This window comes from Podarcis cretensis, assembly GCF_951804945.1.
Source record: "Podarcis cretensis genome assembly, chromosome: 9".
NCBI lineage: Eukaryota > Metazoa > Chordata > Lepidosauria > Squamata > Lacertidae > Podarcis > Podarcis cretensis.
Genome location: NC_137178.1, coordinates 38,111,420 through 38,139,169, shown reverse-complemented (window position 1 = coordinate 38,139,169; position 27,750 = coordinate 38,111,420). Strand labels below are relative to the sequence as shown.

Here is a 27,750-nt window from a genome sequence, read left to right as displayed (position 1 = left end):
TAGGAAAACAGACTAGTAACTGTCTGTTCCTGCCATGAATGCCACTCAGTGAACCAGCCACTAGGTCATGCTCAAGTGCAATGCAATCTTGTTTTCCCTTACACAGAAATCTTGTTTCACCTCCACAATGCTTTCAGTTTTTGCCAGTCTGGCACTTAATATGAAAATACAAGCAACAAATCAAGCTTAATTAATAGCCTTTTGCTATTGAAGTTGACAAACTGAAGCTAGGGGAGCATTAGCTAGGTTTACTCATTCGGCCAGCTTTTATGGATTGCCCAGTCCTATGAATCAGCTTCAGTTGCCTGCTGGGCTGTAGAAAGCTGCAGGCAGCAAACGGAGTAGGCATCCCGCATGCACAAAATGAGCAGCCCACCCAGTTCTTTCAGGTGTTGCCTGTAAGATCAGGTTCTTAGATTTTTCAAAGTCTTTCAATGTGGCATCTGTGAGGATACTTTTTCTTCTGTCATGAATTCCTCTAGCAAGTTATCTGGCTGATACAAGCTCTTGCAGTGAGAAATTTATAGAAGTTAGAGCGCTACTGCAGAGTGAATCACAAAGTAATTCTAAGGTCCTATCTGCACCATGCATCTATTTTTTTTAAAAAATATTTTATTTATTTGCATTTCAAATGCAATTCGATATTGTTATGTCTTTTATTACTTTCAAAGATGCAAACATTTGTGGACTTGCGCACCATAAATCTAAAGCACTCTTATCAGTGCTATTTTTCCTAGAAAAAGAGGTGCTGGAACTCACCATGAATGCCTCACTTGTTCTCTTCAAAAGGCAATGGTGCCCACCTGAGAGGTGTCAAAACAGAGTTTCAGGGAGTTCCGGCTGAAAAAAAGTCATATTATACCCTTTAACAGACGTGGCTACCCCCAGAGAATGCTGGGAAGTTTGTTAAGAGTGCTGAGAGTTGTTAGGAGACCCCTATTTCCATCACAGAGCTACAATCCTGAGAATTCTCTGAGAAGAGGGTTTTATTGTTAAAACAATTATGGGAACTGTAGCTCCCTGGGGGGAATAGGGGTCTCCTAAGTGCCCCCCACTTCCTTAACAAAGTACAGTTCCCAGCATTGTTTTTTGGGGGGGAGCCATTACTGTTTAAAGGGATATGAGACTGCTTTAAGTGCAAATGGGGCCTAAGTCACATCATCATAGTGGATCATAATGACCAAGGTCATAATCACTGTGATTGTGATGACCAGGGCTGATGGGAGCAGTACTAAGGAGGGCACCAAGATGGACCCCTGGACTGCGAGACAGTGACTTCATGGTCAAGTGGACATCTGAAACAGGGTCTCTAACCACTGCCCAGCATTACATTATGTTCAGATACCAATTAATGACAGGAAAGTAACAACAAAAAGCAAGGCAAGACTGTGTGAATCCAGTGAGTATTCCAAATTTGGGATTTGCTTCCGTATTGGAATTGGGTGTAGGATGTCTTGAGCAGGTGTCCTGTTATAGCCTGGGCCAAAATAAATAATACAGCAGCACTGTCGACTAGGGATATAAAAAGGCCTTGGGGTTTTTTTGTTGCATCCTGTACTCATCGCATGCAGCATTGTTTCCATTCTGCTGCAGGTCATCTTCTGCCCAGAACTACATTCTTTGTCTCACCATCAACTGTGGTGAAATTTTGTAACTTGGATAAATAATTATGTAAATTATATCACCATTATGTTATTGCTCTTCATTCCTTTCAATGCAAATATAATGCAATGCAAATGGAAGCAAGGGGAGTATAGTCAGTTACATATGGTCTGCAAAATGAAAGCAACAATCACAGTGAATACTGAACATATTTGCAGGATTGATTTCTATTCCAGACATAGGGAAAAATAAGCAAACACTGGCAATTTCTGCTCCTGTTTGCATTTTTGTCAGAATTCTGCAACATCCACACTGTGGACATAGTTGTCTATAGTGGTACCTCGGGTTACATATGCTTCAGGTTACATACACTTCAGGTTACAGATTCTGCTAACCCAGAAATAGTACCTTGGGTTAAGAACTTTGATTCAGGATGAGAACAGAAATTGTGCTCTGGCGGCGCGGCAGCAGCAGGAAGCCCCATTAGCTAAAGTGGTGCTTCAGGTTAAGAACAGTTTCAGGTTAAGAACGGACCTCCAGAACAAATTAAGTACTTAACCCGAGGTATTTGTAATGTAAATATCACTTTCATATATGAAATTTTACAATGGAACCCTCTTACAGGATATTCCATTATCAATTTGCCCTCTCCTCAGTTTTCCATCTCCCATAGACACACAGTGTTCTGTGGCTACTACTGAGCATGTGCAGCCATATATTTGTATGCATATATGATCCACATATACATATACTTTATTAAATTTTAAACATACACAACTTGAACACTTAACCCTTCCTTCATGTTACATCGTTGAAAGAAAATACAAAGAACAAAGACCAGCTCATTGTGACCACAGTCAAATCCTGTACATGCTTGTGGAGATCATGCTCTCTGAATAAACTTATACCAAATGAATTTAAAATTATATTTCTTTTTCTGTTCACGAGCAACTCTTAATTTTTGTGTTAACTTTTCAAGCAAAGCTATCTGTACTCCTCATTGGCCTTTATGTGTGGGTGTAGGCATACATTTCACACACACACACACACACACACACACACACACACTCTTTTGCAACCCTTGGTGTTCTCTTGAGCTGGCTGGTACCTCCCTCTTTCCCCCAAACATGCTCATTTTATCTCTAACCATGATGACACACACCATCTGAACTCACTATTAGAGGGCCTGATGATTCCAGTTTTCAAATTTATTTTCTCCTTCCTTACTCTTCCATATCCGTCTTTGGCTAATTACTGCTAAAACCTCCAAGCAAGAAATTATTGTGTTATAGCTATCATAACAACTTCCAGGTTTGCTAAATTAAATCTACATTTGCAGCATTTGAGTGACATACAATAGGTCCTTTAGAAATAACAAATATACACAGAGGTCATTAAAAAAAACACCCACCCACATTAGGTTATGAATAAAACAGCTTACTCTAAATGTTTTTGGCAAAGAACAGGGGTGGGGAAGTTGGTCCTGAAAATACCATTAACGTTAATTATTTTAAAATCAACACTGTACTCCAGTTTCAGGCTTACGTCCAGTTTCAGCTGTGTATCTCAGATAACCCAGCTCACAAACACAAATGGCCCGCCTAAAATGTCTTTTCCCCACATCTTTACTCTTTCCATTTAAGTTTTTTTAAATAGGTGAAGGAAACACATATCCAGGGGGGTGGGGTGAAGCCCACTAAGGAATTTTATTTATTATGATTGGAAGGCTGAGGTTGGCCCTGTAAGGATCACTTTATATTTTATTTTGATTGGTGAGATGGGAGGAGGAGATATTTGTCCTGCCAACCACAATTCTTAAATGCTTCTCTTGCGCATGGGAGCCATGACCTTTTGCAACAGACAGAATGCCACAATACAAAGTGTTAATGCCTGGTGGGATTTTATTTTTATAGGAACCAAACGAGTCACTAATTTTCTTTTGCTGTCAGATTTCTTCCTTTGTTGGCCTAACATTGCAAAAGCACAGTTGTATCCCACACCATGCTTTGCACATAGCTGGCTGCTTATTTCTTTCTACAGTCTTCCCTTCCCTTTGGAGATTGGGGAACAACTCAGTTTATTAGGAACCTATTTGGAAGTGCTCCTTAGGGAGCACCTCAGTTCATTGCAAGGCTGCCTCCTTTCATTTTTATTATTTATTTATTTATTTATTTATTTATTTATTTATTTATTTATTTATTTATACCCCCCTTTCCTTCAAGAAAGTGAAGGCAATGTACATGGCTCCTTGTTCCTCATTTTTATCCTCTCTACATTTCTGTGAGGTCAGTTAGGTTAAGAGGTAGTGACTGGCCAAAGGTCTTCCAGTGAGCTTCTGGGCTGAGCTTCTTGAACCCAAGTCTTTCCATTCCTAATATGACATTCTAATGCAGAAATAGCCAGTTGCCGTTGGGCCCTAACTCCCATCCGCCCCTGCCAGCATAGTCAATGACCAGCATAGTCAATGACCAAGTATGATGGAAATTGTAGTCCAACAAATGGAGGGCACCACGTTGACTATCCATGCTCTAACAAAGACATAACATTAGTTCCTTTATCCAAGGTTATTGCAGAATAGTGGACTTAAAAAGCAATGGCCTTCTCCTTATTTGGGCAGTATTTTTAATCTTGTGTATTTGTTTGGTCTCCTTAACCTTCTGTACGTGAGCCTTTCTGATGATCCAGCAGAGCTTCAAAAATAACACTATTTATTTACTTATTACATTTATATTCTGCCTTTTCCTCTAATGAACTCAAGGCAGCATACATGGTTCTATCCCCTCACCTTTATTCTCATGACAACCCTGTGAGATAAGTTACAATGACCGTCAGTGGCTGGCACAAAGTCAGCTAGTGGGCATTGTGTGTTGAGTAGGGAACTGAACCTTGGTCTCCCTAGTCCTAGTCCAACACTATGACCACCATGCCACAAACACACACTATATATACATCAATGACCTTCCCCTTCAACAGTAACTTAGCAGTCTATACTAATGCTGAATCAAAGGTGCTACAGACCCTCAAATTCAGATGTAGCCTAGTTTGAGAGGGGAGGAGATGTTAGACCCCTATGAGCAAGAAGACTCTGTGACATGCCTCTGCTCTGGAACTAGTGACTTTGACCACCCAAGTGGGCAGCCTGAATCTGTCAATGAGTAAGCAAGCTGAATGCCCTGAGGCTTCTTTCATCCTGTGTGATCCCTCACTTACTATGACAGATGACACACCCAAAGGCTGTTGAGTAGAGTAGGAATGCTAGGCCAGGCCCATTCAGTTCATTCCATTCTCCATGGAGGTGTGGGGCTTAGGCTGTCACCAAGGACAGCACCAGGACGCGAAGCCCCTGTTTGTTGGTTTATTATTTGTATTTACATACTGTCCTTCATCCCACATAATCCCAGGGCAGTGCACACGACAGAATAAAAACAATTTGCTTGCCCAATGTCAGTATGTAACATTAAACCACTAAATAGCAAATGGCAAAATATCTCTGTTCATGGCATCCTTGATCTTTTCATAGACCTCTTTGAAATGTCTGAGGAGAAAATATGTGCTTTAAGCTGTCATCTATAAAACATCAGTGAGGGACACAGCCTTATTTCTAGAGGAAGGGAATTCCACAAGTAGGGGATCACCACAGAGAAGGCTCTATTCCATACACCCCAATAAGAGGCAACACTCATTTGTGGTTCGAGGACCTGACCACCGCGATGTGAAAAGAAGACACAGGGACACGTGATATAAGGTTAATGGGCTAGAAAAGGCCACAACTTTATTGATTACAGCAATGAAAAGGTATTGGCTTAGGCATTGGATCGCGAAACAAGTGGGTTTATTCACCAGGGGTTCATCACCTGTTGATGCTAATCCAACTATAGGCTCACCCCTGCTGTCACCGAGGGTCGTGCCATGGCCTCCCGCCAAGCAGGCATCGGACAGAATACACGACCGCCAGATTCCTTTAACGGAATACCCCTAAACATTGAAGGCATAGGCGATGGCCACACCTAGCACTTCGACACACCACAGCACATTATTCCAATGCCTAACCGCCACCCGAGCCGAAAGGCTCGCCGCCAATACCCTCAAAGCTGTAACCAATCCCAGATGCATTTGCTGACACTAGCTAACCAACTGTCGTTCCCCAGATCCGATAGGTGGACACCGTCATTCCAGTATAAAGCTTGGTCGCCGATCCGGATACGGGCATGATAAATGACTCGGCCATACAAAAAGTGCACCCAACGGGCTATTGCACGATTTAAGAGTTTCCTGGATTTTTCAGTGGCCATACAGTTCTGCACACTGCGTCACACAATTCTCTTCAGGAAGGAGGACCAGAACACCGTTGTTCCGGGACACAAGGCAGCCACCTCATCCAAATCTCTCTTTATGTGCCATGACAAGTCCACGCTTCTTCTGCTGATAAGGATGTCAGGAGGGCCAAACGCGGCAACTCTCCCTCTCAGCAATGGCATAAGCAATGCCTCGTCACGAAAACCAGGAAACTCGCACTCCAGATGGCTGCCAGGAGGGCCAAACGTGGCAACTCTTCCTCTCAGCAATGGCATAAGCAATGCCTCGTCACGAAAACCAGGAAACTCGCACTCCAGGTGGCTGTGAGGAGGGCCAAACGTGGCAACTCTCCCTCTCAGCAATGGCATAAGCAATGCCTCGTCACGAAAACCAGGAAACTCGCACTCCAGATGGCTGCCAGGAGGGCCAAACGTGGCAACTCTTCCTCTCAGCAATGGCATAAGCAATGCCTCGTCACGAAAACCAGGAAACTCGCACTCCAGATGGCTGCCAGGAGGGCCAAACGTGGCAACTCTTCCTCTCAGCAATGGCATAAGCAATGCCTCGTCATGAAAACCAGGAAACTCACACTCCAGGTGGCTATCAGGAGGGCCAAACGTGGCAACTCTCCCTCTCAGCAATGGCATAAGCAATGCCTCATCTTGAAAACCAGGAAACTCACACTCCAGGTGGCTATCAGGAGGGCCAAACGTGGCAACTCTCCCTCTCAGCAATGGCATAAGCAATGCCTCGTCTCGAAAACCAGGAAACTCGCACTCCAGGTAGCAATCCAAGGTTAGGGGTGAGGCCACAGCTAACTGACTATACCATGGCCACAAATCCAGACACTTCTGAGAACGGCTGAAAATAAAGGAGAAGAAAAAGAAAAGAAAATTACGGATAAGTAGAGGTAAAGGAGCAGGGTGCATTCTAACGAATGTAGCCTTTATAAGCGTCGGATTCCACCGGCCCCTTTCCTTAATCTTATCCACTGGCAGGCCCAAGCGTGCCGCTGTTGAGGCGGCGCCAATCCTAAATGAGTGTGCTGCATAATCCTGAGAAGATGAACCCCAGGCATCAATAACTTTGCGGAGTGCCCTTTGCGGAGTTCCCAATCCTCATTCTCTGCTGTCCCGTGCTCCTGTACATTTGAACTTGCCTCTCGCGCCAGCCCAGTGACCTTTCTCCTAACCGTTACACTACTTCGGTCACTGCTTCCCTCTTCCGGGACACTGGCCGGATCTGACCTCTCCTCCGTTGTCCGACTTTCTGATGGAGGCGTGGTCAGCCCTGCCTTATCTTCTCTCCCTGGTGGGGAATGCACTGGCCCCGATCCTTGGGACTCTTCCCCCCCACTCTGCTCTGGTGGGGAAGCTGGTCCTGATTTCCAGCTACTGCTCTGGGAGTCCCTGCTGCCCCCTTGCTCCTGGGGCGTTTCCCTTGGGAACCCCCTACCCCTGGCCACTGGCGCCCCCTTCTGTGAATCTTCCGATTCGCTGGATAGGCTCATGGAATCCCTCGGTCCACTGTCCTCTTCTCCTACGCTCCCCTCGGATTCTTCCCCTTCGCTCTCCATCTCCTCTCTTCCCTGTGCCTCTGCTCCTGAGCCCCTGACAGCACGCAAGCCTCCTAAATTTAAAAAGGCAAGCCAGGAACCAGACAGCCTCCACACACACAAACACCCCCCCCCGACTCCAAACCTTGTGGCTGAGCTCTTCCCTACGATGACTCCTGACTCGCACAGGACGACGAAGAGAAATGAGGCCGGGGAGAGGCTGACGCTGCAGCATCAAGGCTGCTGGACACGCCCCCCCCATGGCACCTGGTTGGACGGCCACCGGGGGGGCGTGAGCGCCAGCCAGGTGAGCTAGAGGCAGGGGGCTACACCCCCTGCTAGGGGCGGTGTTCAGGCTCCCGCCCACAACCACTCCCCTCTCTTTCAGGGAGGAGAGTCTTTATGGGATTGTGAGAAGCGATCTGCAAGGAAGGCCCAGGTCCTGAGATAAGTGGACAGGTGCTCTTGCATGTAGTTCAGTTCTGAGTCTTTAGTGTGTAACTAACACTTTGGGCCCACTAGCAAATAGGCAGCTTGTGCATTTCCAGCTAGATCAGTGTAATATAATTTGTTTTTGCTGCACTGTTCACAGTTTTCAACAGTCTTCAAGAGTAGCCCCATGTATAGCACATTACGGAAATCTAATCAGGAGATCACCAGGGTATGGATCACTGTTTGTTTCTTCATTTTATTGAAGCAACTTTTCTCCTGCCTTGAAGCTTCCCGTGGTTTTACAAATCCTGATTCCAGCCTTTGTCATCCAAATCCATTAACCTCCATCCTGCCATCTGTCCCCAGTGCCCAAAAACAGTGTGTCCAGTTGGAACCTGTCATTGTTCGCTCACTTGTTCATACCCCACTAAAATGACTTGGAACCCAACTTTTGTTGGGTATCGGATGGTGTGTTAGGTCAAATCTATCTATACGGTTAGGGAATGGGAAGTGAGGTTGGTTCATTGCATGGCCATAATGGCATTGCGACTTGCAGGATGTTCAAGGCTCCAGTGAATTCAGCAGATCCTAGGATTATTGGAACCAGAGCCAATCCAACATCTATGTAGCATCAACTGACGGTGTAGGTGATGTGTCCCCTTTCAAATGTGCTGCTGCAAATAAGAGTGGAGAAGAGGGAATCCCTATGTCCTATGGACCTTTTATGTCTACAGAGTTCAGAGGACTGTGCTGACCAAAGCATATGGAATATGTTTTGAAGGATGTTTGGACAAGATGCCTTTAGTGACTCATTCCTCTTTGGGTGTGCTCACCTCTTTCCTGTTATCATCACTTTCCATTTGCTTGCCCCTCCATAGGGAACTGAACAGTGACAGAAGCCAGGAGAAGGAGCTAGATTCAGACTTGGTATGCTTAGGACAGACTTAGTGAAATTAATGGAATTTATGGTCCGTCATAGCCTGATTAGATTTCTAATCTAAGGCTGTGCAAGCACACATTTGAAGTACATTTCCCCCCTCAAAGGATTCTGGGCACTGTAGTTTGTTAATGGTTGCTTATAATTCTTTGAAGGGAGAAATGTGTTTTGAATGTGCTTTAAGGTTATACTGCACACCCAGCCTTGGTCTGGATCCAGCCTTATATATTCAAAGTATTTAGCTACTTTCCAAGGCTCTTTCTGTTATATACGTACTTGAAGCTCAACCTGTTTCTCAAACTGGCATCTGGATGGAGTTACAGTGCCGGCAAAGGCATATGCAGTATAGAAATGTAGACATAAGAATTCCATTTTTATTGGCCATATGCTTATAATTCTTCAAGTGCTGCAGAACATATGTTGCATCTTACTCCTGCCTATTTTAAGAGATTCTTTGCTATGGGATAATAAATAGAACTGGCACAACAAATGAGATTGCTAATGACATGCCAACATTTTTATAGCACAAATATTTGAGTCTAGGGTTGCCAGAAAAGTGTGATAAAGAGAATGTTGTGCATTGGCTGGATTTCCAAAAGAGGGAAGGGGAGTTGCTGATGAAAGCGTTTCTCTTCCACGTACTCACTTTGAAGAGCCCATTTGCCATTGCCTTGTACGAAGTTGTCTCTAGCTGTTGTGTGTGGGCAAGGAGTCTATAGCTTAAGTAGCAAGTTATCTTGCCCAACTTGAGATTCAGAAATTGTCTTTTCCCAATCTATACACTTCTTAAATCTGATGTGAACTCTGATATCAGGCAGTAGAAGGAGAGGATGTTTGGGAAAGCAGGTTATGAAAGAACGCTCCGCACACCACGTCCAAAGATATCCACTCCCACCCCACCTTATTCCAGGAAGATAAAGTAAGTCTGATAGATCCCTTATACTCTCCTAGGCCTTTTTGTCACCCAGCCTCTCCTACTTCCCACCCAACCACTCCTTCCTGCCCAACACCTGCTTCTCCTTCCTGCCCAATGTCCTGCCCCATGACAGCCCTGGATTACTCTGGGTAGCCCAATCCAACTTGCAGTGATCCAGGGCTGCTTCCGGACTGCAGCAAAGCCTGCATTCCCCGCACCCCATAATTTGGCCCAATTCAGTTTGGGATCCAGGATTCAGCTGAATCTAGTACACATCCCATTTTAAAATGAATCTTAATAGTATTGGAGGTGGGGAGAGGAAAAAATTGTCCCCTGGAAAACTAAACATTTATCAAGAAGACATTCTCTTAGGTAGCTAAATCTTTCCGTGCAGCTTTTGCCCTTTAGAGGATATTGAGCGCCAACACCCATCAAACCAAGACAGCATGGCTAATGGCCAACAATGATGGAAGCTGCAATCCTGCAATATCTGGAGGGCCACAGGTTATCCACCCCGCTATAAAATGACCATGGAGATTATGACTGTGGTATGGAGAAAGCAGCTCAACTTGTTAACGGCAACACTAAATTGACATGTTTGTGTGTGTCAGAATCGGGCCAGGATTAAATGTGTATATGTCAGATTACTTTTGAAAGTCCGAATTGGAGCGGCTTTCTCAATACGAATGAGAAAATTTAGAGATTGTGTTTTGAACTAATTTCTCCCCACCCCCATTACGTTTCTAAGATATACTCTCATCACTTCTGGCCTCTTGATTTAAAGTAATTGAGTTTTGGCAATTTGACCTGGACACTGGGCCTTTGGCCTGTTCACATGGCTTATCCACTTGAGGTTAGCACAGTAGGTTATTTTGTTGCTTGATGCCTGAGCGTCAGGGGTGGCCAAACATTCTTGACATGTTGGCTGCGCAGTGATTTACAGCTTGAGGCTCCGGCTGCAATCATGCCAGCGAGGCCGCTGTTCTCTCTCGCTGACACATTGCACTTCTTGAAGCCACAGGCTCTTTCCCTGGCCACCCTACTCAGCCTCATTATAGTTATTATCCTACATTTCCTTTTGGCACAGAGTGCTGCATTATTTCTCCTTGGCACAAGGCTCCCCTCTTGACTCTTCCCCAGAGGACCTAGCAGAACTGGACAGGAATAAATACAAGCAGGTGATTATGGCAAAATGTTCTCTCTGTGCGTGTGTTTGTGTGGGATTGTGAAGACGTTTAATCTGCCTCCATCTCCTAGACTTGTCTTGAAGCACATTTCAGAATGAAGTTTAAAATACTGACAAAAGCCAAACAAAAATATATCAGCCCGATATTGTTTGTTATTCATTGGTTCATATTTCTGAGGCACCCCACCCCAAAACCTCAGGGTGGATAACCATAAGTTAGGATGATATATAAAAAGCCTCCAGTTACTAAAGTTAATACTTGCTCTTTGGATGTTAAATTGTACAAAGTATTCAGTATTTGAACTGCAACCCTCTATTTCAGGAGCAGCCAGAATGGTGCTCTGCAGATGTTGCTGGACTACAACATCCATGTTTTTGGCCAAGCCTATGGGAATTGTAGTCCAAAGTATTTGGAAGTCAACACATTTGCTATCCTCCTCTCTATTTTACGTAACCTGTGTTCAAAACCGTGCTGGTCTGTTGAAACCTTGACCTCCGCAAAAGGAGAGTTTGCCCCATTGGCACAGATTGTTGCGAGAGGGGTTGTAAAGGTTTGGAAAACTAGATTTGCATAGTAGGTGACAGCTTGCCAGGCTAATTAAAGAAAACTATTTGTAAGGCAAGGAGCAGGGCACAAACCACCACCACCACCAATTATTTGAGAACTAAGGATGGGGAAAGATATTGATGGTTCACATTTTAAGGCAATGCAGTCAAATTTGCACTCCCCTCCCCAATACCTGAAATGAAATGCAGACACCTGAATTTTGCATATCTCTGAATTTTGCACTGCACTACTCCAAGTAGAAATGTATACCAGTATGCAAATACGAGGGAACAGAATGAGCAAAAATGCACAATGCTAAGGAAAATTGCTTGCAAAACTATCTATATTGGAGAGGAAATTATATTTAAAAGTGCATGGGTTTTCATTTTTTAAAGAAAAAAATGCAAACTGATGCTGAAATGGGGTAAACTGAATTTAAGACCGAGAAATTGAGAGAAACACAATTTGTTTCTCTCCATCCCTAGTGAGAATTGACTTTCCTATTTACTAAGTGACTTTACACTTGGGGGTAAAATGAGTTTGCATAGTGAGCACTTCCAATCCATGATTAAAAAGGTAAAGGGACCCCTGACCATTAGGTCAAGTTGTGACCGACTCTGAGGCTGCGGCGCTCATCTCGCTTTACTGGCCGAGGGAGCCGGCGTACAGCTTCCGGGTCATGTGGCCAGCATGACTAAGCCACTTCTGGCGAGTCAGAGCAGCACACGGGAACACCATTTACCTTCCCGCCAGAGCGGTACCTATTTACCTACTTGCACTTTGACGTGCTTTCAAACTGCTAGGTTGGCAGGAGCAGGGACCGAGCAACGGGAGCTCACCCCGTCACAGGGATTTGAACTGCCGACCTTCTGATCGGCAAGTCCTAGGCTCTGTGGTTTAACCCACAGCGCCACCCGCGTCCATGATTGGGCAGGTGCTAATGTGGGGAAAGGGAAATGTGAATTGGGTAGCACTTGACCCCAACTACAGAGCTCTCTGTGATCAGAGCAGCTGGAATGTGCTGCTGTGATCATATGAACTGATTACGAGCGCATCCTTATACAGCCCCAATACTGTATTTTACATGATCCGAGGCATGCTCTTGGCCAGAAGGAGCTTAGTGCTGTTTGTGTATGGGATCTTCACAATGTGTGTTGGTCATAGCATCGTGCTGTGCCAAACCTTTATTCTGCACACCCACCCACCTTTCTCTATCAATTAATGAGAAAAAAAGACCTTTAGTTCTTTGGCAGAACATAAACTTGGGGTGCAAAAGGGTCAGCTTTCAATCCCTGGCACCCTGGTACCACTGTACATATGGCTGGGAGAGATCTCTGCCTGAAATCCTGGGGCTCCTGCCAGTCAGTGTTAGTAGTACTGAGGCAAATGGAGCAATGGTCTGACAGTATAAGGCAACTTCCTTCATTAAGAAATTATCAGAGGGGAGGTCAAATTTTAGTGTAATTCTCATGAGTGGGGCACAGGGCTTGTGTTGTTGCTTATCCTACTTTCAAGGTGTCCAAGTGTTGTTAGCAAGCATCCTTTGAATTATGGTACCTCAGGTTACATACGCTTCAGGTTACATACGCTTCAGGTTACAGACTCGGCTAACCCAGAAATAGTGCTTCAGGTTAAGAACTTTGCTTTAGAATGAGAACAGAAATCGTGCTCCGACAGCGCGGCGGCAGCAGTAGGCCCCATTAGCTAAAGTGGTGCTTCAGGTTAAGAATGTGGTGCGTTCAGGTTAAGAACGAATTAATTACTTAACCTGAGGTACCACTGTACATCTAATCTCTTTAATGCTCTACACTCTGCACCCTTCTCAGGTACCTGTGCTTCTTGAAAGCCCCATGGCATCCTTAGATGGGCTTTCCTGTAAGCCTGGGAAAGTGGGGAGGCTTCTTACTATCTATATATCTGGCAGCTGTTTGTTGTTTTTATTTTTAATGTTAAATCTTTTAATTTTTTTTAGAGGCATCAGTGTTGGATTATTATTTTTTTAAAGAGGTAACAGGAGGAACTTCCCTTAAAAACAAAATCAGTGAACCTATGATCAGTAACTGGTTTCCCATGGTTCAACTGAAGTTGAGGGGAAGCTCAGGATGTGCAAACAGCTGGGAAGACACGGAAGTGTTGGGTGAAATGCTTAATGGAAAGGGAAGGGGAAACAAACTACCCATGTCTGCCTTGTAACAACAAGGTAAACTCCATCCCAAAGCACTCTGAGAATGAGGTAGAAAGCTGGAAGCTCCTTTCACAGGGTAGGAATTATTATTATTTTTGAGAAATTTGAGAACAGGTTTCAGAACAGCATGAACTGCTGAGAGGGGCAAGCAGAACTAAAACCTATATTCTGCTAACTCTGCTTAAAATCTTGTGAAATGCAGTGAAGACTTGCTTTGCTTACCCTTTATCCTTTTGTTAGTTTGTTTAAATAAAAATGCTAGCATCAATGATACGGGGAGGCACACAATGGAGAATTGGGGGGAGCTGCTCAACATGTGTACAAGATGTAAAATATTGATTCTGAGACAACTCCCTTCAGAAGTTTGTATCTTAAAAGTGAATTAAGGGAGAGTGCACTGATTTAGAAAAACAAACAAGGCAAATGTGCTGTTCTAAAATGTTTCCAGACCAAATCCAAGCCTTTCCCAAATGTTTTTGCATGAATTCAGGCTTGTTTCTTTATTTTGTTTTGTTCCATCCTCTGTTTGGTTGTCTTGTGCTTCTCTGGTGGTCTCATGTTGGTGGCATGAGACAATATTATATTTGCCACCAGGTCTGTCTCTGTCTCATACATGCTCCTACTGGAGATATTTATGGACTCTTTCCCTCCTTTGTTTCAACAAAATACCAGAGAGGTTGCAGTGAACTCTTCCCATGTATTTAAACATCACCAAAAAGTATTGTCCAATATGAGATATATGAGATCCAGAAATAGTCTGTCTCTCATTGTATGGATTGGAAAAAAATTAATGAAAAAAATTAACTATTTGACTGAAGTAATTGTAGACTTGCGTTTCATGCAAGTTATGGTACAATCCAGAGTTGGGGATCATGTCACCCAGATACTGTTGCACTCTAACTCCCATCAGCCCCAGCCAGCATGATGGGTGGTACAGTGAAACATCTGGAGGCCCACAAGTTCTCCACCCCTACTAAAATCTCAGCTGAATTTCATTTTTTCCTAATACCTTTAAGGTGAATTTTCTGGACTTGGGGTCCCTGTGGAACTAGAAGCAATCTGTCAATCCCCTGGCAGCATATGACATCAGGTCACTGAAAATTCAAAGGAAGATTATTCCTTTGCAGTCCTGGCTCTTTCTTTGCATACAAGGCTTGAAGCACTACAGCAGGGGTAGGGAACCTCTGAACTGTGGGCCATATCTGGCCCACTAGGGGTTCAGATTTGGTCATTTTCCCCAAACCATGCCCACTTGCCCCACACCAGATGTCACATGTGATTTCAGGTGTGTGGCAAGTTGAGATGCAGCTGCCAATACATAGGAAGCCTTAAAATGCACTCCCATTGGCAAGGGAAAGCAGAATTTGGCTCAGTCATGCAGCCACTGAGAGCTGAAACCTGCTGGATCAGGTGTGCTAGCAAGTTCTCCATTCTCACTCAATCAATGCTTGCAGAAATCAGGCTTCATCTGTACCATCTATTAGCTGATGAGCAGTAAAGTCAAAGCATAAGGCATTCTAAATCACCACACAGGGCTCTTTGCAAACCCTGCATGATGTCCTGACTTTGTAACCTCAAAGTGCCAAATCACCTGACAACATTATGATAGAGGTGACTGACAGGTGCCCCCATCTGTCCAATTTGGCCAATAAGGCTAGATCTGATACAAATCAGGCCCACAGAGCCAAAAACGTACCCCACTCCTGCTCTACACTATAGAGCAAATGCTATGGTTGACAAGTTGCTCAGAGTGCGGTCATTGTTCTTGTTAGAATATTTATTATTCATTCTTTAACATAAGTTTCCAAGGAGGGTCACAACAATTTAAAAAACAACACTGAAACAGCTACTGGGTGACCTTAGGCTAGTTACTGCTTTTCAGCCTCTTCACAAGCTTAAATGTGGAGTCGGAGTACCATGTAAACCGTATTGAGGTCCTTGAAGAAAAGGTAGAATATAAATGCAACAAACAAGAACAAAATAAATGCCCTCTCTAACATTGTGGAGCTCAGATATCTCCCTGGCATACTGGGGAACTTCAGGCTCTGAAGCAAGAAGGACAATGGCTAAAATGCAGGTGGCAAAAATTCCTGAATGAATCTGACTGAACATGAGTACGAGCACATCTTTGTGTCTTCCATGTAGCAGTGGTGATAGCAAATAAGGCTTCTTTCTCCACTACCATAGCATCCTCAAGTACCAGATGTCTTCCTTCACATTGACCTGCCCATGTTCTAAGAGCAGCAGGTGAGGTCCTCCTGGTAGTCCCTTCACAGGTGAGATCTAGGAAAAAGAATCTTCCATCACATCCTATTGCCAGCTTCAGAGAATGCTGAGCACATCACCGCCTTGGTATTTCCTCTTGAAATGAACGGTGGTATATAACAAACTAAATAAATAAAATCAGTTGAGGGCAGGCTTAAAAGCTAATTTGTAGATCCCCAAAAGGTAAAGAGCATGTTCAAAAAAGGTCACAACCAAAATAGCTTTCCAGAGATGGGATGCTTTAGATTTTCCTGGTTCAGCAAAAAGGCTTGGCCATAGCTATGCTGTCAAAGAGGAGGTATGCAGCCCTGTTAGAACCATGTCACATTGTGACAAGAGGCATGCAATGGCAATTTTTCATCTCTCAACTTAAAACACAGAAACAAACAAGCAAACAAACAACTGCTGCTACTAAGAGAAACATTTTTGATGGCTAATGAATAAAGACTGAGATATACAGGTCCCACGAGGTCTTTAAATTTGTAACAGAAATACCAGAAAGACAGTAAACAAAGCTATAACAATAAAGGAATAGCAGTCTATGAGTTACAGCTAGTGAAAACAGAATGGATTTATAGGAGACAAATTTATTGTTAGGAATTATACTTGGAGGAAGGTCTGGCTTTGATGCAAAGCCAGAAGCCACCAATAAGATGCTTCAGATCCCTTGATGTGGGTACCTGGGCTGCAGATTGCAGAGCATTGTGTGGTTTCAGACCAATAGTTTTAAGGGGTCAAAACAGAGTATGAGTAACGGGCAAGAGTGGAAGAGAGATTCTTATCTATAAAATTAAATCACAGGCAGAAAAATAGAATAGTCTCAAATCTATATAACAAATAAACTCTAGTATGTTTTCTCATTTGAAAAAAAAAAGAGAGCATGCCTTAGAAAGGCTCCCTTGAACTTTCCATTGCTTAAGGAAGGAGGGAAGAAATAACATAGCCTCTCAAAATGATATGTTAAAAGGGGGGGGGGGGTTCAATCATCTTCTTTGTGTGTGGCCTACTTTTTACTGAGGTAACAAACCAGTATCTGGGGTGTATCTGCAGACTGCAGGTGGAGACTCTCATAGTTTAGAAGTTTCTCCATACAAACGGAGGAAAAAATTCTTCCACATAGAAAACTAGCATGTCAGGAACAAGGCAAACCTGGGGTGGGCAGAAGGTGATCAGTATCTGTGTGATCTGCAGTAGATCGCCAAGGATTTCTGTCTCCCTATTTAGGAAATCCTTTTTGACATGATTATGAACTTGGTTTTTGTACTGGGGAAAAATCATGGCACCTAGTTCCTTCACTCTTCCATCGCCACCGCTATGTTTCAACCAGCCTCAGCTTTGTTCTAGTAAAAAGCAAGAAAATCTCTCAAGTCTGCTGTCCATCCAATACCCCTTTCCTTTTGCACCAAGTTTCCATCTAGTCTCCAGCTAGATGGCTAGTAGACAAATTCAGAAAAGGAGCTATCACAAAATTCTAGAGAACACTAGTTCTTCGGTTATGACTGTGGAGGAGCCAGGAGCAGATTCCAGCATCTATGGGACTGAACTTTGGCCCAGTAGCCGGGACCTCACTTTCAAGCTACTAGAACCCCTGGAATTAGATAGTCCTAAGCCATACAACAACAAAAAAACCCTACATTGGACACACAATCCTCAAGAACTTCTATGCTCTCCATGGGAAACTTCATGACCTTCTAGCCTCTGCCACCAGAGATGCTAGGAAACCCACTTTGAAAGAATGGGATGGCAACAAGGACTCCAAGCAAAGGGGCTATCCCTTTAAAAATGTCCAAGTGTGGGGCAGACCCTGGATTAGTAGACAACAGGGATGTAAGGTCTGGTTCTGCAAAACAGTAGTAGGAACATCAGTATGGGTGGTGAAATTGCACTCTAGCCTCCCCCACAATGCAAGCTCAGCTATAGGAAATATTTAGCATAAGAACAGAAAAGCCTGGAAGATCAGGCTGGATCTGTCCTGCCCATTAAGGATTTACCTCTGCTTTAAATCTCTGTATAGCGACTTCCTGGGAGGTGGGGCTTATCTGGGAATCTGCTTTCAAAGGGTTTTAAGGACAGTGACGAGGAGAAGGTGGGCCCACATACAGGATCTTGTCCAAGGCCTCCCCCAAACCTGGAGTCAACAGTGGTTGCTACTAGATCATGCTGTAGCTCAGCTTCCAGGTATGCCTTGAGTTTGCCAAGGCTTAATTGATTACACTGAGAATGGTGGGTTGTCACATCACACTGTCATGTCATTGTTAAATACTACTCCATAGTTCATGGCTTTTATATATGGCTGGAGATCAAAGGCACTGGTATTTTCTCCAGATCCCTTAAGTCCGGTGAACTTAAACATAGTGAGGCTGCAGCCTTAAGAGCACTAAACTAGAAAGCAAGCCCAGCTGATCCCACTGGGTAACTTCTGAGTAAACAGGGTTGCACTGTGACATAACTAATAGTGAGCAATTTAACATACAATTTAGCATATGTCAAGGCAGTCTGTGGCAAAGTTTTATGAGAATATTATAGATTGCTGAAATCAAAACACACTTGTAATAGAAGACAGGCCTTCTACAACCGTAAGTACCAAAGTATGGGCACACTTTTTCCACAGTAATCTTACTCCATACAGGTCATTTGTCAACATTTTTGTGTGCTGCATAATGGCATTGCACAGCATGGTTGCCTTTTGAGATAAATTCAGCTGCTGTACTCTCCCCTTGACCCTTTGGATGAAATGTATAATAACTTGATTCAGAATGATTTGACTGAGCAACAGAAGACCCCACCTTCTTGACACAAGTGTTAATGTGATAGATCTGGTAGTTGCTGGTTTTTCTTAGTCATTTGATATTTCCACTTTTTGTTGAAGCAAGAGAGCATAAGACATAAATGTAAATTCTTTTGCTTCAATAAGCCCAAACTTCCAAACCTCAAAACCTGGGCTTTTGCCTTAGCTCAAGTTTCATTAGTATTAATTATTTTCATGCACATATTTTCAGCACTCAAACTCAGTACGTTGTGAGAAAGTTTTGGCATTGATTTGACTTTTTTTTTTAAAAGAAAAAGGCTTTACACAGATTGGTTAGTCACACCTAAAATGGGTGCACAGTAAGAAACTGTAAATAAACACAGCTTATTTATTTATTTATTTATTTATTTATTTATTTATTTATTTATTTATTTGGTTTTAGATTTGTAAGCCATTGGAGGTGTGGATTTGATTGAGAGTCTCTTTTATAGGCTTCCAGGTATTGGATCAAAATGCTTTGGTAAAAAATAAGCCCACTGAATCTAGTGAAATAAGTTAAATTCAAAAGTTCACACACACTGAACTAGTTTTTTTTATTTAAAAAAAGTATGTTTGCTTACCAGCCAAAAAAATCAAAAGATAAGAACAGGGAATGGGAGCTGGCTAGCAGGCCATATCTTTAGCTCTCCTACCTCCTATGGGTCAAATTTGACTTGTGGGTGGGGCCGCTCACCTGCCAGTCACCTGGCATCACAATGATGTCGGCTAATGCTGGTTGGGACTTCAAAACATCACACAAAGCTTGCAAAGAACTATGCACAGTGCTTCGATGAGCCACTGATCACCAGGCTTGAAGTAAATGCCCACCTGCTGGTGGGCAGCAACTTCAAGCCTGCATTCCGCTTGAACTGACTTCCCCACAGGGAAGTCGATTGCATAGCCAATCCTCCAGGCTTAAAGTCACCACTCAGCAACCAGCTTTCTGCGAGGATGTGTGAGGATTTAAGTCACACAACCGTGTCTCTACCTGCCTCATCCCTGATGCCACATATGAGGTCATGGGCTAAGCTGGGACACATGTCAGGTCAAATTTTAGTCACTAGAATATTAAATCAATAGCTAGATAAGGGCCAGAAGGAAACTATGTAGTGTGAGCTCTTCTCACTACTGATGCTGGTTACTATTATTTATGGAACCATATTTGTTTTGGCTCTACTAAGATAGACTTTAGAGTTCTGCAGATGTTAAATGCACACAAAAAAGCAAGCTGAGGAGGGGGCTGCAGTGCATTGGTGGGCCCACCCCAATTTTGTTCCACTCCTGTCATGTCTGAAATAACACTTGTAAATATGACAGGTTGCTTCAGACCTTGAAGTGAATAAGGTCAGTTGAGATGGATCCTGCTTTGACTACTGTATATCCAGTTTTCTAATTTTTATGGTCAATTGCCTTTTTACCACAACCCACAGGAGAGATATTTCATCATCAAATTGCCAGTTCAAAAGCAGATGAAATTTTTGCTACTGTTTATTGTTATATTTATATTCTCATAGTAATTAATTACTGCATTAAAAACATTGTTATATATTTGCTGGCCCTGGGGCCTAGCAGTTGATGGTGCAGGATATACATTTTACATAAATAAATGCATCTTGGTCAGCTTTAATTTGTATATTTCAACCAAAGACCACATTATGGAATGTTGATGGATTTTGGTGTCTCTGCTGGACTACATTCCTCAGGTTTTGCACAAGACAGTTGTCTGGTTATATATTGCTGGAAAAGGATTAAAATAGTCTACAGGGTAGAAGGAAGCCCATAAAATGAATTCTCCTCAAATCTACCATAAAGTCTTTGCTTTAACCCTGCTTTGTGTTTTGAAATCCATGAAAATTGTTAAAACCATGACAAATCGCAAACTTTGTAGGTGCTCTTCATTAAAAGCGCCATGAAGCAGTGCTAAGTGAATGAATTAACAAAAGACAATCCAGCAAGTTGCCCTTTCACCTTTTGACACTGCATATCCAGGTCACAAGGTGGTGTAGACTGAGGGTCAGACATTGTGATAATGTAAATTAGTAGCAGTGCTTTGATGGGAAAGGTGATGGCGAAATTTGTCCTTGCTGAATCACAGGGTACATCAAATACATAACATGAAAAAGTTAAAAGTATTATAAATATTATATATAATATAAATATTTTTATTTAACAATACCCATGTTTCAGTTGCTACTAATCTATAATGAGCATTTCCAGGTGTTTTTTTTTTTTTAGTTTTAACCTCTTTCAAATGAAGCTAGCATCTCTGCCTAAATATGCCAGCATTATCCCCACTTTCAGCCTTCCTATAGTTTATCTCAAGTCTGGAGGAGAGTGTGTTGGCATACATAGCCCAAATGGGACCAGGCATGCTGAGGATGGAGGGACTGGCATGCTTGGGGGAACACCAATAAGTACAAGAGAAGCAGGAAAATTGCTTGTCAGGTGACAACCAGCCCAATGAGAACTGGGCATGCATTGAGTCAGCAGGATAACTGGGCGATAGGGAAATGAAATATGCCAATGAAGAAGAGGGTGTGGCTGAGGCAGTCCAGGAGGGAGCCTAGGGCCATAGCCCAGCTGAGAGAGAAGCCAAGTGGCGGCAGAGGAAGCCTCTCGGGCACCTAGGGCAGTGTGCCCAGGGGCGAGGCGAACTGCCCATAGGGGTAGGGCACAGTGCCCATAGGGACGGAACAGGGCATGACATCCTGTGCCATTGCTATGTACACTGTGCATGCCATCCCGTCCTGTGCCCTCCCTATGGGCGCCGTAGCGTCCCTATTGATGCTGCGTGCCCTGTGCTATCCCTATGGGTGCTGCGCGCCATGGGGCACGCAGAGCCCATAGGGACAAGACGGGGCATGCAGCACCCATACGGGATGGGGTGCGTGGCGTCCATGGGGATGGGGTGCACAGCAGGGCCTCAGCCATCCTACAACTTGGGGGGAGGCAGTGGGCAGACAGTGCGGAGCCTGCAGGCACTGAGATGTGTGGCTCATGCACACTGCAGGTGACGAGTGCCGCCTGCCATTTTATCACCCCCCATCAGGGTGACACCCAAGGCGGACCGCATCCCGCGCACCCCTCTTCCTACGCCCTGAAGCCAAGAAGGTAGGGTGGTGATGGAAAGGAGGAGAGTCGAAGAAAGCAGCTCTACTTCTGTGTCTCTTCCTGTCCCGTCCTTCACTCCATTTATCTCCTCTTTCCTCCTCAGACAGAAATGATCAGAAGATTGAGAAAGAGATACACACATATATTGAAGGTGCAGAGAAAACCACTCACAGTCTGGATAGGTCATTTCTTGGTTTTCAGTGTTCCCAGGGTTGGAATTGAGAGCTGCCCATATACAGTACATCAGTAGAGAAATCCACAATTTTAACGTAGCTGTAGGGCTGATTACAACTGTGTCCAACACAACTCTGAAGGTAGGAGCAAAAAAAAAGTTGGGCAAGTTCCTGCTCTTTCAAACTTGAGTCTTATTTAGTGTGGGTCACTCTAAAAAACAAACAGGCCCTGTCCTGCTAACACAAATTCTGAAGGAAATGCTGTTTACTGTCTCCATTTTGCAGGTTGGAAGGGGCTGTGGCTGAGGGCTTTGTGGCAAACTGCAATATTCAATGTGAATTACACTGCTGAACAGGTTGAGTGGTTCACAAGAGCCCTGCAGTGTCATCCAACAATATTTAGACCCCTATTGCACTTATGCTGAGAATAGCCTACAGTAACCTTTCAACATAGTTTATTGTTAATATTGCAGATCAGGCTGATGCTAGTTTCAGTTTCCAATACCTACCCGACCTCTCAGTTCTCAACAGTTCTCAAATTGCATGCAAAAGCCGAGTGCTCCATAGACTTTCATTCAGAGTGGGTTGACTTTTAAACGATGTGTTCTAAAACTAAGCAAAATGAAGCAAGAGCAGGGACTCCTGTCAGTCTGATGATAACTTGTTTCCCCAGCCCTCTCAGCCATAGATTCAGGTGACACACATGCACATTCACCTGGGGTGCTACAGTGCATTTTGTTGCAGGCTCCCCTTCAGCTATCTCTATTTAAATCAATTCTTTCAGTGGTTTCTTACACATGTTTTATGCAATTGCTGACTCTAATCAAGATTTTAAACCCTCTATTGTTTCCAAGTGTGTTTGTTTTGCTTTTGGCAGGGTGATGCTCAGACTTGGAGGAATTTCTGAGCATCTCTCAGCTACCCTTGGTGCAGAGGATGACCATTCTTGGGGAACAGTACCAGTCTGAGAGCCACATGCATGCACCAATGTTGTGAGTCAGAGTATAAAAAGAACTCTCATAAAACAGGCATACTTTTTTTCTCCCCCTCCCCAAGGCAAAGTCCAATACAATGGAGAACAAAGTGAATTGTTTCAAGCATCTGTATCTTTCCCCCTTCTCATGTATGGTTTGAACTTTCATCCCTAAAACATCTATGCTCAGCTTGTATAATAGGATTTTGGTGGCAGTTGGCTGTGCATAACTGAGGGTAGAGTTTGGCCCAAAGTACATGGGAAAACAAAGAAAAGTATGTTGTATATTTTCTTGGGTTTTGCTGAACATTTTTACAAAGCCCAGCAGAGTCTCATTAAGTTTCTCTTATCCCTACTAAGGAGGGAACAATTCCTGTTTCCCTCCTTGTGGCAGCAGACAACAGAGTTTAAGCTGAAAGCAAAAGTATACAGCCAGTGTGGTGTAGTAGTGTGGTGTAGAGTGCTGGACTAGGACTTGGAGAAACTTGGGTTCAAATCCCCACTTAGCCATGTTTGAACTTGACATAGTCAGTACCTTTCTCACACTAAGAAAACATGGTTTTTGTGCAGAAAAATGAAGAAAGGGAGAGAACCAAGTATGCCACTTTGAGCTCCATGGAGAGAAGCCAGGATAAAAGTGTACTATACAGAAATAAACAACTCAGGATTGGAGGTGTATTGAATGTAAAATAACTTCAAGGCTATACAAAAAAACCAGAGGACCTGGGTATGGCGTATTCATCCTGATTTGCTTGTGCAAAGCTTACACAGTAAGATTATATCTGGTCTTTATTTAGCATTCATTCTGATTTGTTTGCGAGGTAGTCATATGACAATGAACATTCCTCCTGCATTCACCCTCATTTGTTTGCAGGATGTTTATACATCTTCCCATTAGTCATTCACTCATCCCACACTTTTCAATGCATTCCCCCATCACTTTTCAAATCACAAATAGTTCAGTTCTTTTTAAAGTGGATTTGTTATGCTCGGGCAACGGGTCCCTTTATTCCGCTTTAATTGCCGAAACCTACAATTAACAGTATGCATTTGAATCCCTTCCACAAAACAGAGCAGTCCCAAGAAATGTTTGGAAGAAATAAGGTATGGGCATAACTGAAATGTCACCTTTCTGTAATACTTTAGTTTTATACCTCTCCATAATCTCCCCCCCCCCATTGGACTCACAGTCTTATATTTTTTTCTGCATGTCCAAAGCTTCAGCAACTGAATATGGGTCTTAAACTGAAAACATTTTGAGGGAGTGGTTAGTGTTTCCTTTATTTCCAAAGGATCATATTTTCTACCCCTTATGCATGTCATAGTATAGCCTTATGCCAACGAAGCCTTGCATAAGACACAAATTGGTCCAAACCTCAAGTTATGGTCTTAGATGCCCCAAGCTGCTGGCTCTTTTTGTGCTATAGCAAGCAGCCATACTTTTGTTCTGAAGCTAAAAAATAAGTAGAAGTCTTTGACCATGTACCATGGAGTGGCTCTGCCTAATGATGAGTTGATTTTTTTTGTGTTGGATTGAACAAGATCCTACTAACCTCAGGTGCAGAATTACAGTCATAAAAGGTGTGGATTGGGACTGTGGCATGGGGCAGAAGGGGTTTAACATTTGCACTGATTGCACTTCTTATTCAGAATACCCACCCACCCCACCCCAGTTGCTATTTGATTGGATTGGGGGGCCTCCATTTGCACCTGTTGGTGAGATAAGCCTGTGGCTCTTGCGGAGTAGGAAGACATTTCTGAACTGAAATCTTCCTAAGGGAAGGAGAAGTGGGAAAGTTTTGGAGAATAGAAGTCTCCCCAGGAAGCCCACCTGGTGCTCACATTGCTGTCTTTTTGGCATATGGGCTGGATCTAGGCACATCAAAGAAGCATTTCAGTTTAAAGCGTTGTAAATTTAAACAGGGAAAACAGGTAGAGAAAAACGGGACTCCACACCACCATCTGGTGGCACAATATAATATCACACATACAATGCATGTAAATCACTTTTTCTTTACCAGTCTAGCTGATTCCCCGGTTAATACCTTTCTGTTATTCCAAGTCTTAAGATCTGATCCAAACCCCTTTGGTGTAGTTGGTGGTAATCTGGTGGTTGTTTTCGTTCTGTGCTGTATGTAGTCTTTTATTGTGCTGGCTTTTCTAATTTGAGTCTTTATGCTGGCCGCCTCAAGTCAGTTGCGGTTTTTGTTGCCGTATGATTTTTATTGCTATATTTTTATTCTCTTTATTTATATGGCGCCTAGAACAATTATTTTATGAGACATCTCATAAATATAAATAATGTGCTTGGAAGAAGCGAGTTGTGTTATGCACTGCCTCGTCTGAGATATGTTATGATGCCTTTTTCTTGGTGACCCTTTAAAACAGCTGCTACTCTAGCAGCTGCTCTAAGAGTAGTGGAGCACATTTCCCACCAGCCTCTCAAACAGATGTAACAGAGAACAAGGCTGTATAGAAGCTGGAATGTCGACATATGGATCTTTCCTCATTGTCAGGCACTAGCTCTGTTCAGGTCAGCTATCCATGTAGAATCAGTGTAGGTGAGGGGGGTTGGGACTGTCTGCTGTCTCCACCTCTGCATTTTGGACAGAGCTTGGGCATGCTCAACAAGGGATGGGTGAACCTGCCAATTTTGATTTCTCTCAGTTTCTCATTCTCCCAATCTTCAGTTCAGTTCTCCACATTTCGACATCCGTTTAAGGCTTTTTAAAAGTCCTCATGAAAACTCACCAGCATTTTAGTGAAAATTTCTCCAGATATGCACATTTTGATATATACCGGTAATTTTTCTTAATACACATAATTTTGCAAAGCAGCTGTGTCCAATGTGCTGCTGTTTGGTGTATTATTTCTACTAATTTAAGCATTTTATGCATACTTCACCTTGCAAAAAAGTGGAGAAGCGTGAATTCTGAATAATGGTTGTGTTTCAGTTTTTGTATTGTTTTAGAGAATGTGAATTTGGTAGGTTGGTTTTTAAATGTGAACGGAATCAACTTTGTTCCCCAGCTTTACACACAAGCAGATTAGGGATGGAGCCATGACACTAACCGTCCTTGCACCAGTGTTACTGCCATGTACTGGGAGGGGTAAGGTGGTGGAGAGATGAGGTTTGAGCAGACACACTGGTGAAAGTGGCAGATTGGCTCTGCCAGTGCATCCATGCAGCCTGAACTTGCAGCTGCCTCCCACCTCCATGGTACATGGCAGCAACATTGATGCCAGAAGGGTTTTGCTTTGGCTCTAGCACACCATATGACTTTTGAGCTGTATGTGCATTCAGAAGTTATGAGGACTGCACGGAGACTGAGTATGAGGAGTGCAATCCCAATGCACCATGCATTGATTATACACATATTTGAAAAAGACGCCTGCTTCTTGGGAGAAAAGCAATGACAAACCTAGACAGCATCTTAAAAAGCAGAGACATCACCTTGCCAAAAAAGGTCCGTATAGTTAAAGCTATGGTTTTCCCAGTAGTGATGTATGGAAGTGAGAGCTGGACCATAAAGAAGGCTGATCGCTGAAGAATTGATGCTTTTGAATTATGGTGCTGGATGAGACTCTTGAGAGTCCCATGGATTGCAAGAAGATCAAACCTATCCATTCTTAAGGAAATCAGCCCTGAGTGCTCACTGGAAGGGCAGATCCTGAAGCTGAGACTCCAGTACTTTGGCCACCTCATGAGAAGAGAAGACTCCCTGGAAAAGACCCTGATGTTGGGAAAGATGGCAGGCACAAGGAGAAGGGGACGACAGAGGACGAGATGGTTGGATAGTGTTCTCGAAGCTACCAGCATGAGTTTGACTAAACTGTGGGAGGCAGTGGAAGACAAGAGTGCCTGGCATGCTCTGATCCATGGGGTCACGAAGAGTCGACTAAACAACAACAATAACTATGCCAATCTTGCACCTGATTAAATTCCTTGTCTATGAAATTATTTGAGTTATTATAGGAGCCATGCCTTCTATTTTATGTGATGCCCTGCGCTCAAGTAAGCCACCATGTTCATTCTCTCTCTTCATTCTCACACAGTTCCTCTCGCACCCCCGCTTAAACTAGCAACACAGGTACAAATCCTGGCACCATAAACTGCCCCCAAATTTGACCCAATGAACCTCTTGGCTAAACAGGAGCACTCTGAGGGACTACACAGGGAGAAATGAGATGGTTGATGTACTTACTACAGCTTCCCATCTTCAGTCATTAAAGGTTTCCTCAAGCATAACCACAATACTGAAAATCATTCAGCAGAGGTTCTCCTTCCATGCTGGCAATGATCACTTCAGTAATGTTCCAGTAAACACTGAATTACAGTCAGTGTCTCCTAAAAGACTCCCTCTTAAGATGATACCTTGTGTGATGAATATCTTTCTGCCTTCTTGGGTTATTACTCTCCAAGCTTGCGTTAACATTTGTTTGTTTTAACTGGTTCCTGTATGCCACACAGGCTTCTTAAATTGCCACAAAAGCAGGGTTTTATTGCAGTAGGCAAATATTTGGAACCTGCTAATAGCTGTGGCGTTTGCATTCCCTACGCTCTCTCACTGTAAAGAAAAACAGCAGCTAACAATATAAGACAATTGTTAAAATGCCTGAGTAGCCAAGAATAGTTTTATAATACAAAAACACATGTCCCCTTACAAGGCAGGCTGCGGGCTGATGAATCAAAACAACATACCTTCTGAAATGCTGGATGCAATTCTCACTCCATCTGTTATGGGTGAATCCCAAACCATGGGAACATCTGGGTATCACATGCT

At 43.4% G+C, this 27,750-nt stretch overlaps 1 protein-coding gene across 10 annotated transcripts in view; it reads left to right on the top strand.

The window, feature by feature from the left end:
- The first annotated feature begins 1,235 nt into the window (after positions 1–1,235).
- LOC307223514 (uncharacterized protein) overlaps positions 1,236–27,750 on the top strand; it is a 135,837-nt gene continuing 109,322 nt past the window's right edge. For 4 of the 10 annotated variants that reach the window (XR_013842111.1, XR_013842112.1, XR_013842113.1 and 1 more), the window contains exons 1-2: positions 1,236–1,399; positions 17,936–18,099. Coding sequence is in view for 2 of the 10 variants with exons in the window: in XM_079989527.1 (XP_079845653.1) it covers position 1,399 (1 nt within the window). In the remaining 8 variants the exon portion in view is untranslated. Of the gene's footprint in view, positions 1,400–8,763; positions 8,813–10,825; positions 10,917–17,935; positions 18,100–27,750 lie in introns of all 10 variants that reach the window. The other 6 variants (XM_079989527.1, XM_079989528.1, XM_079989530.1 and 3 more) reach the window with 5 other exon arrangements.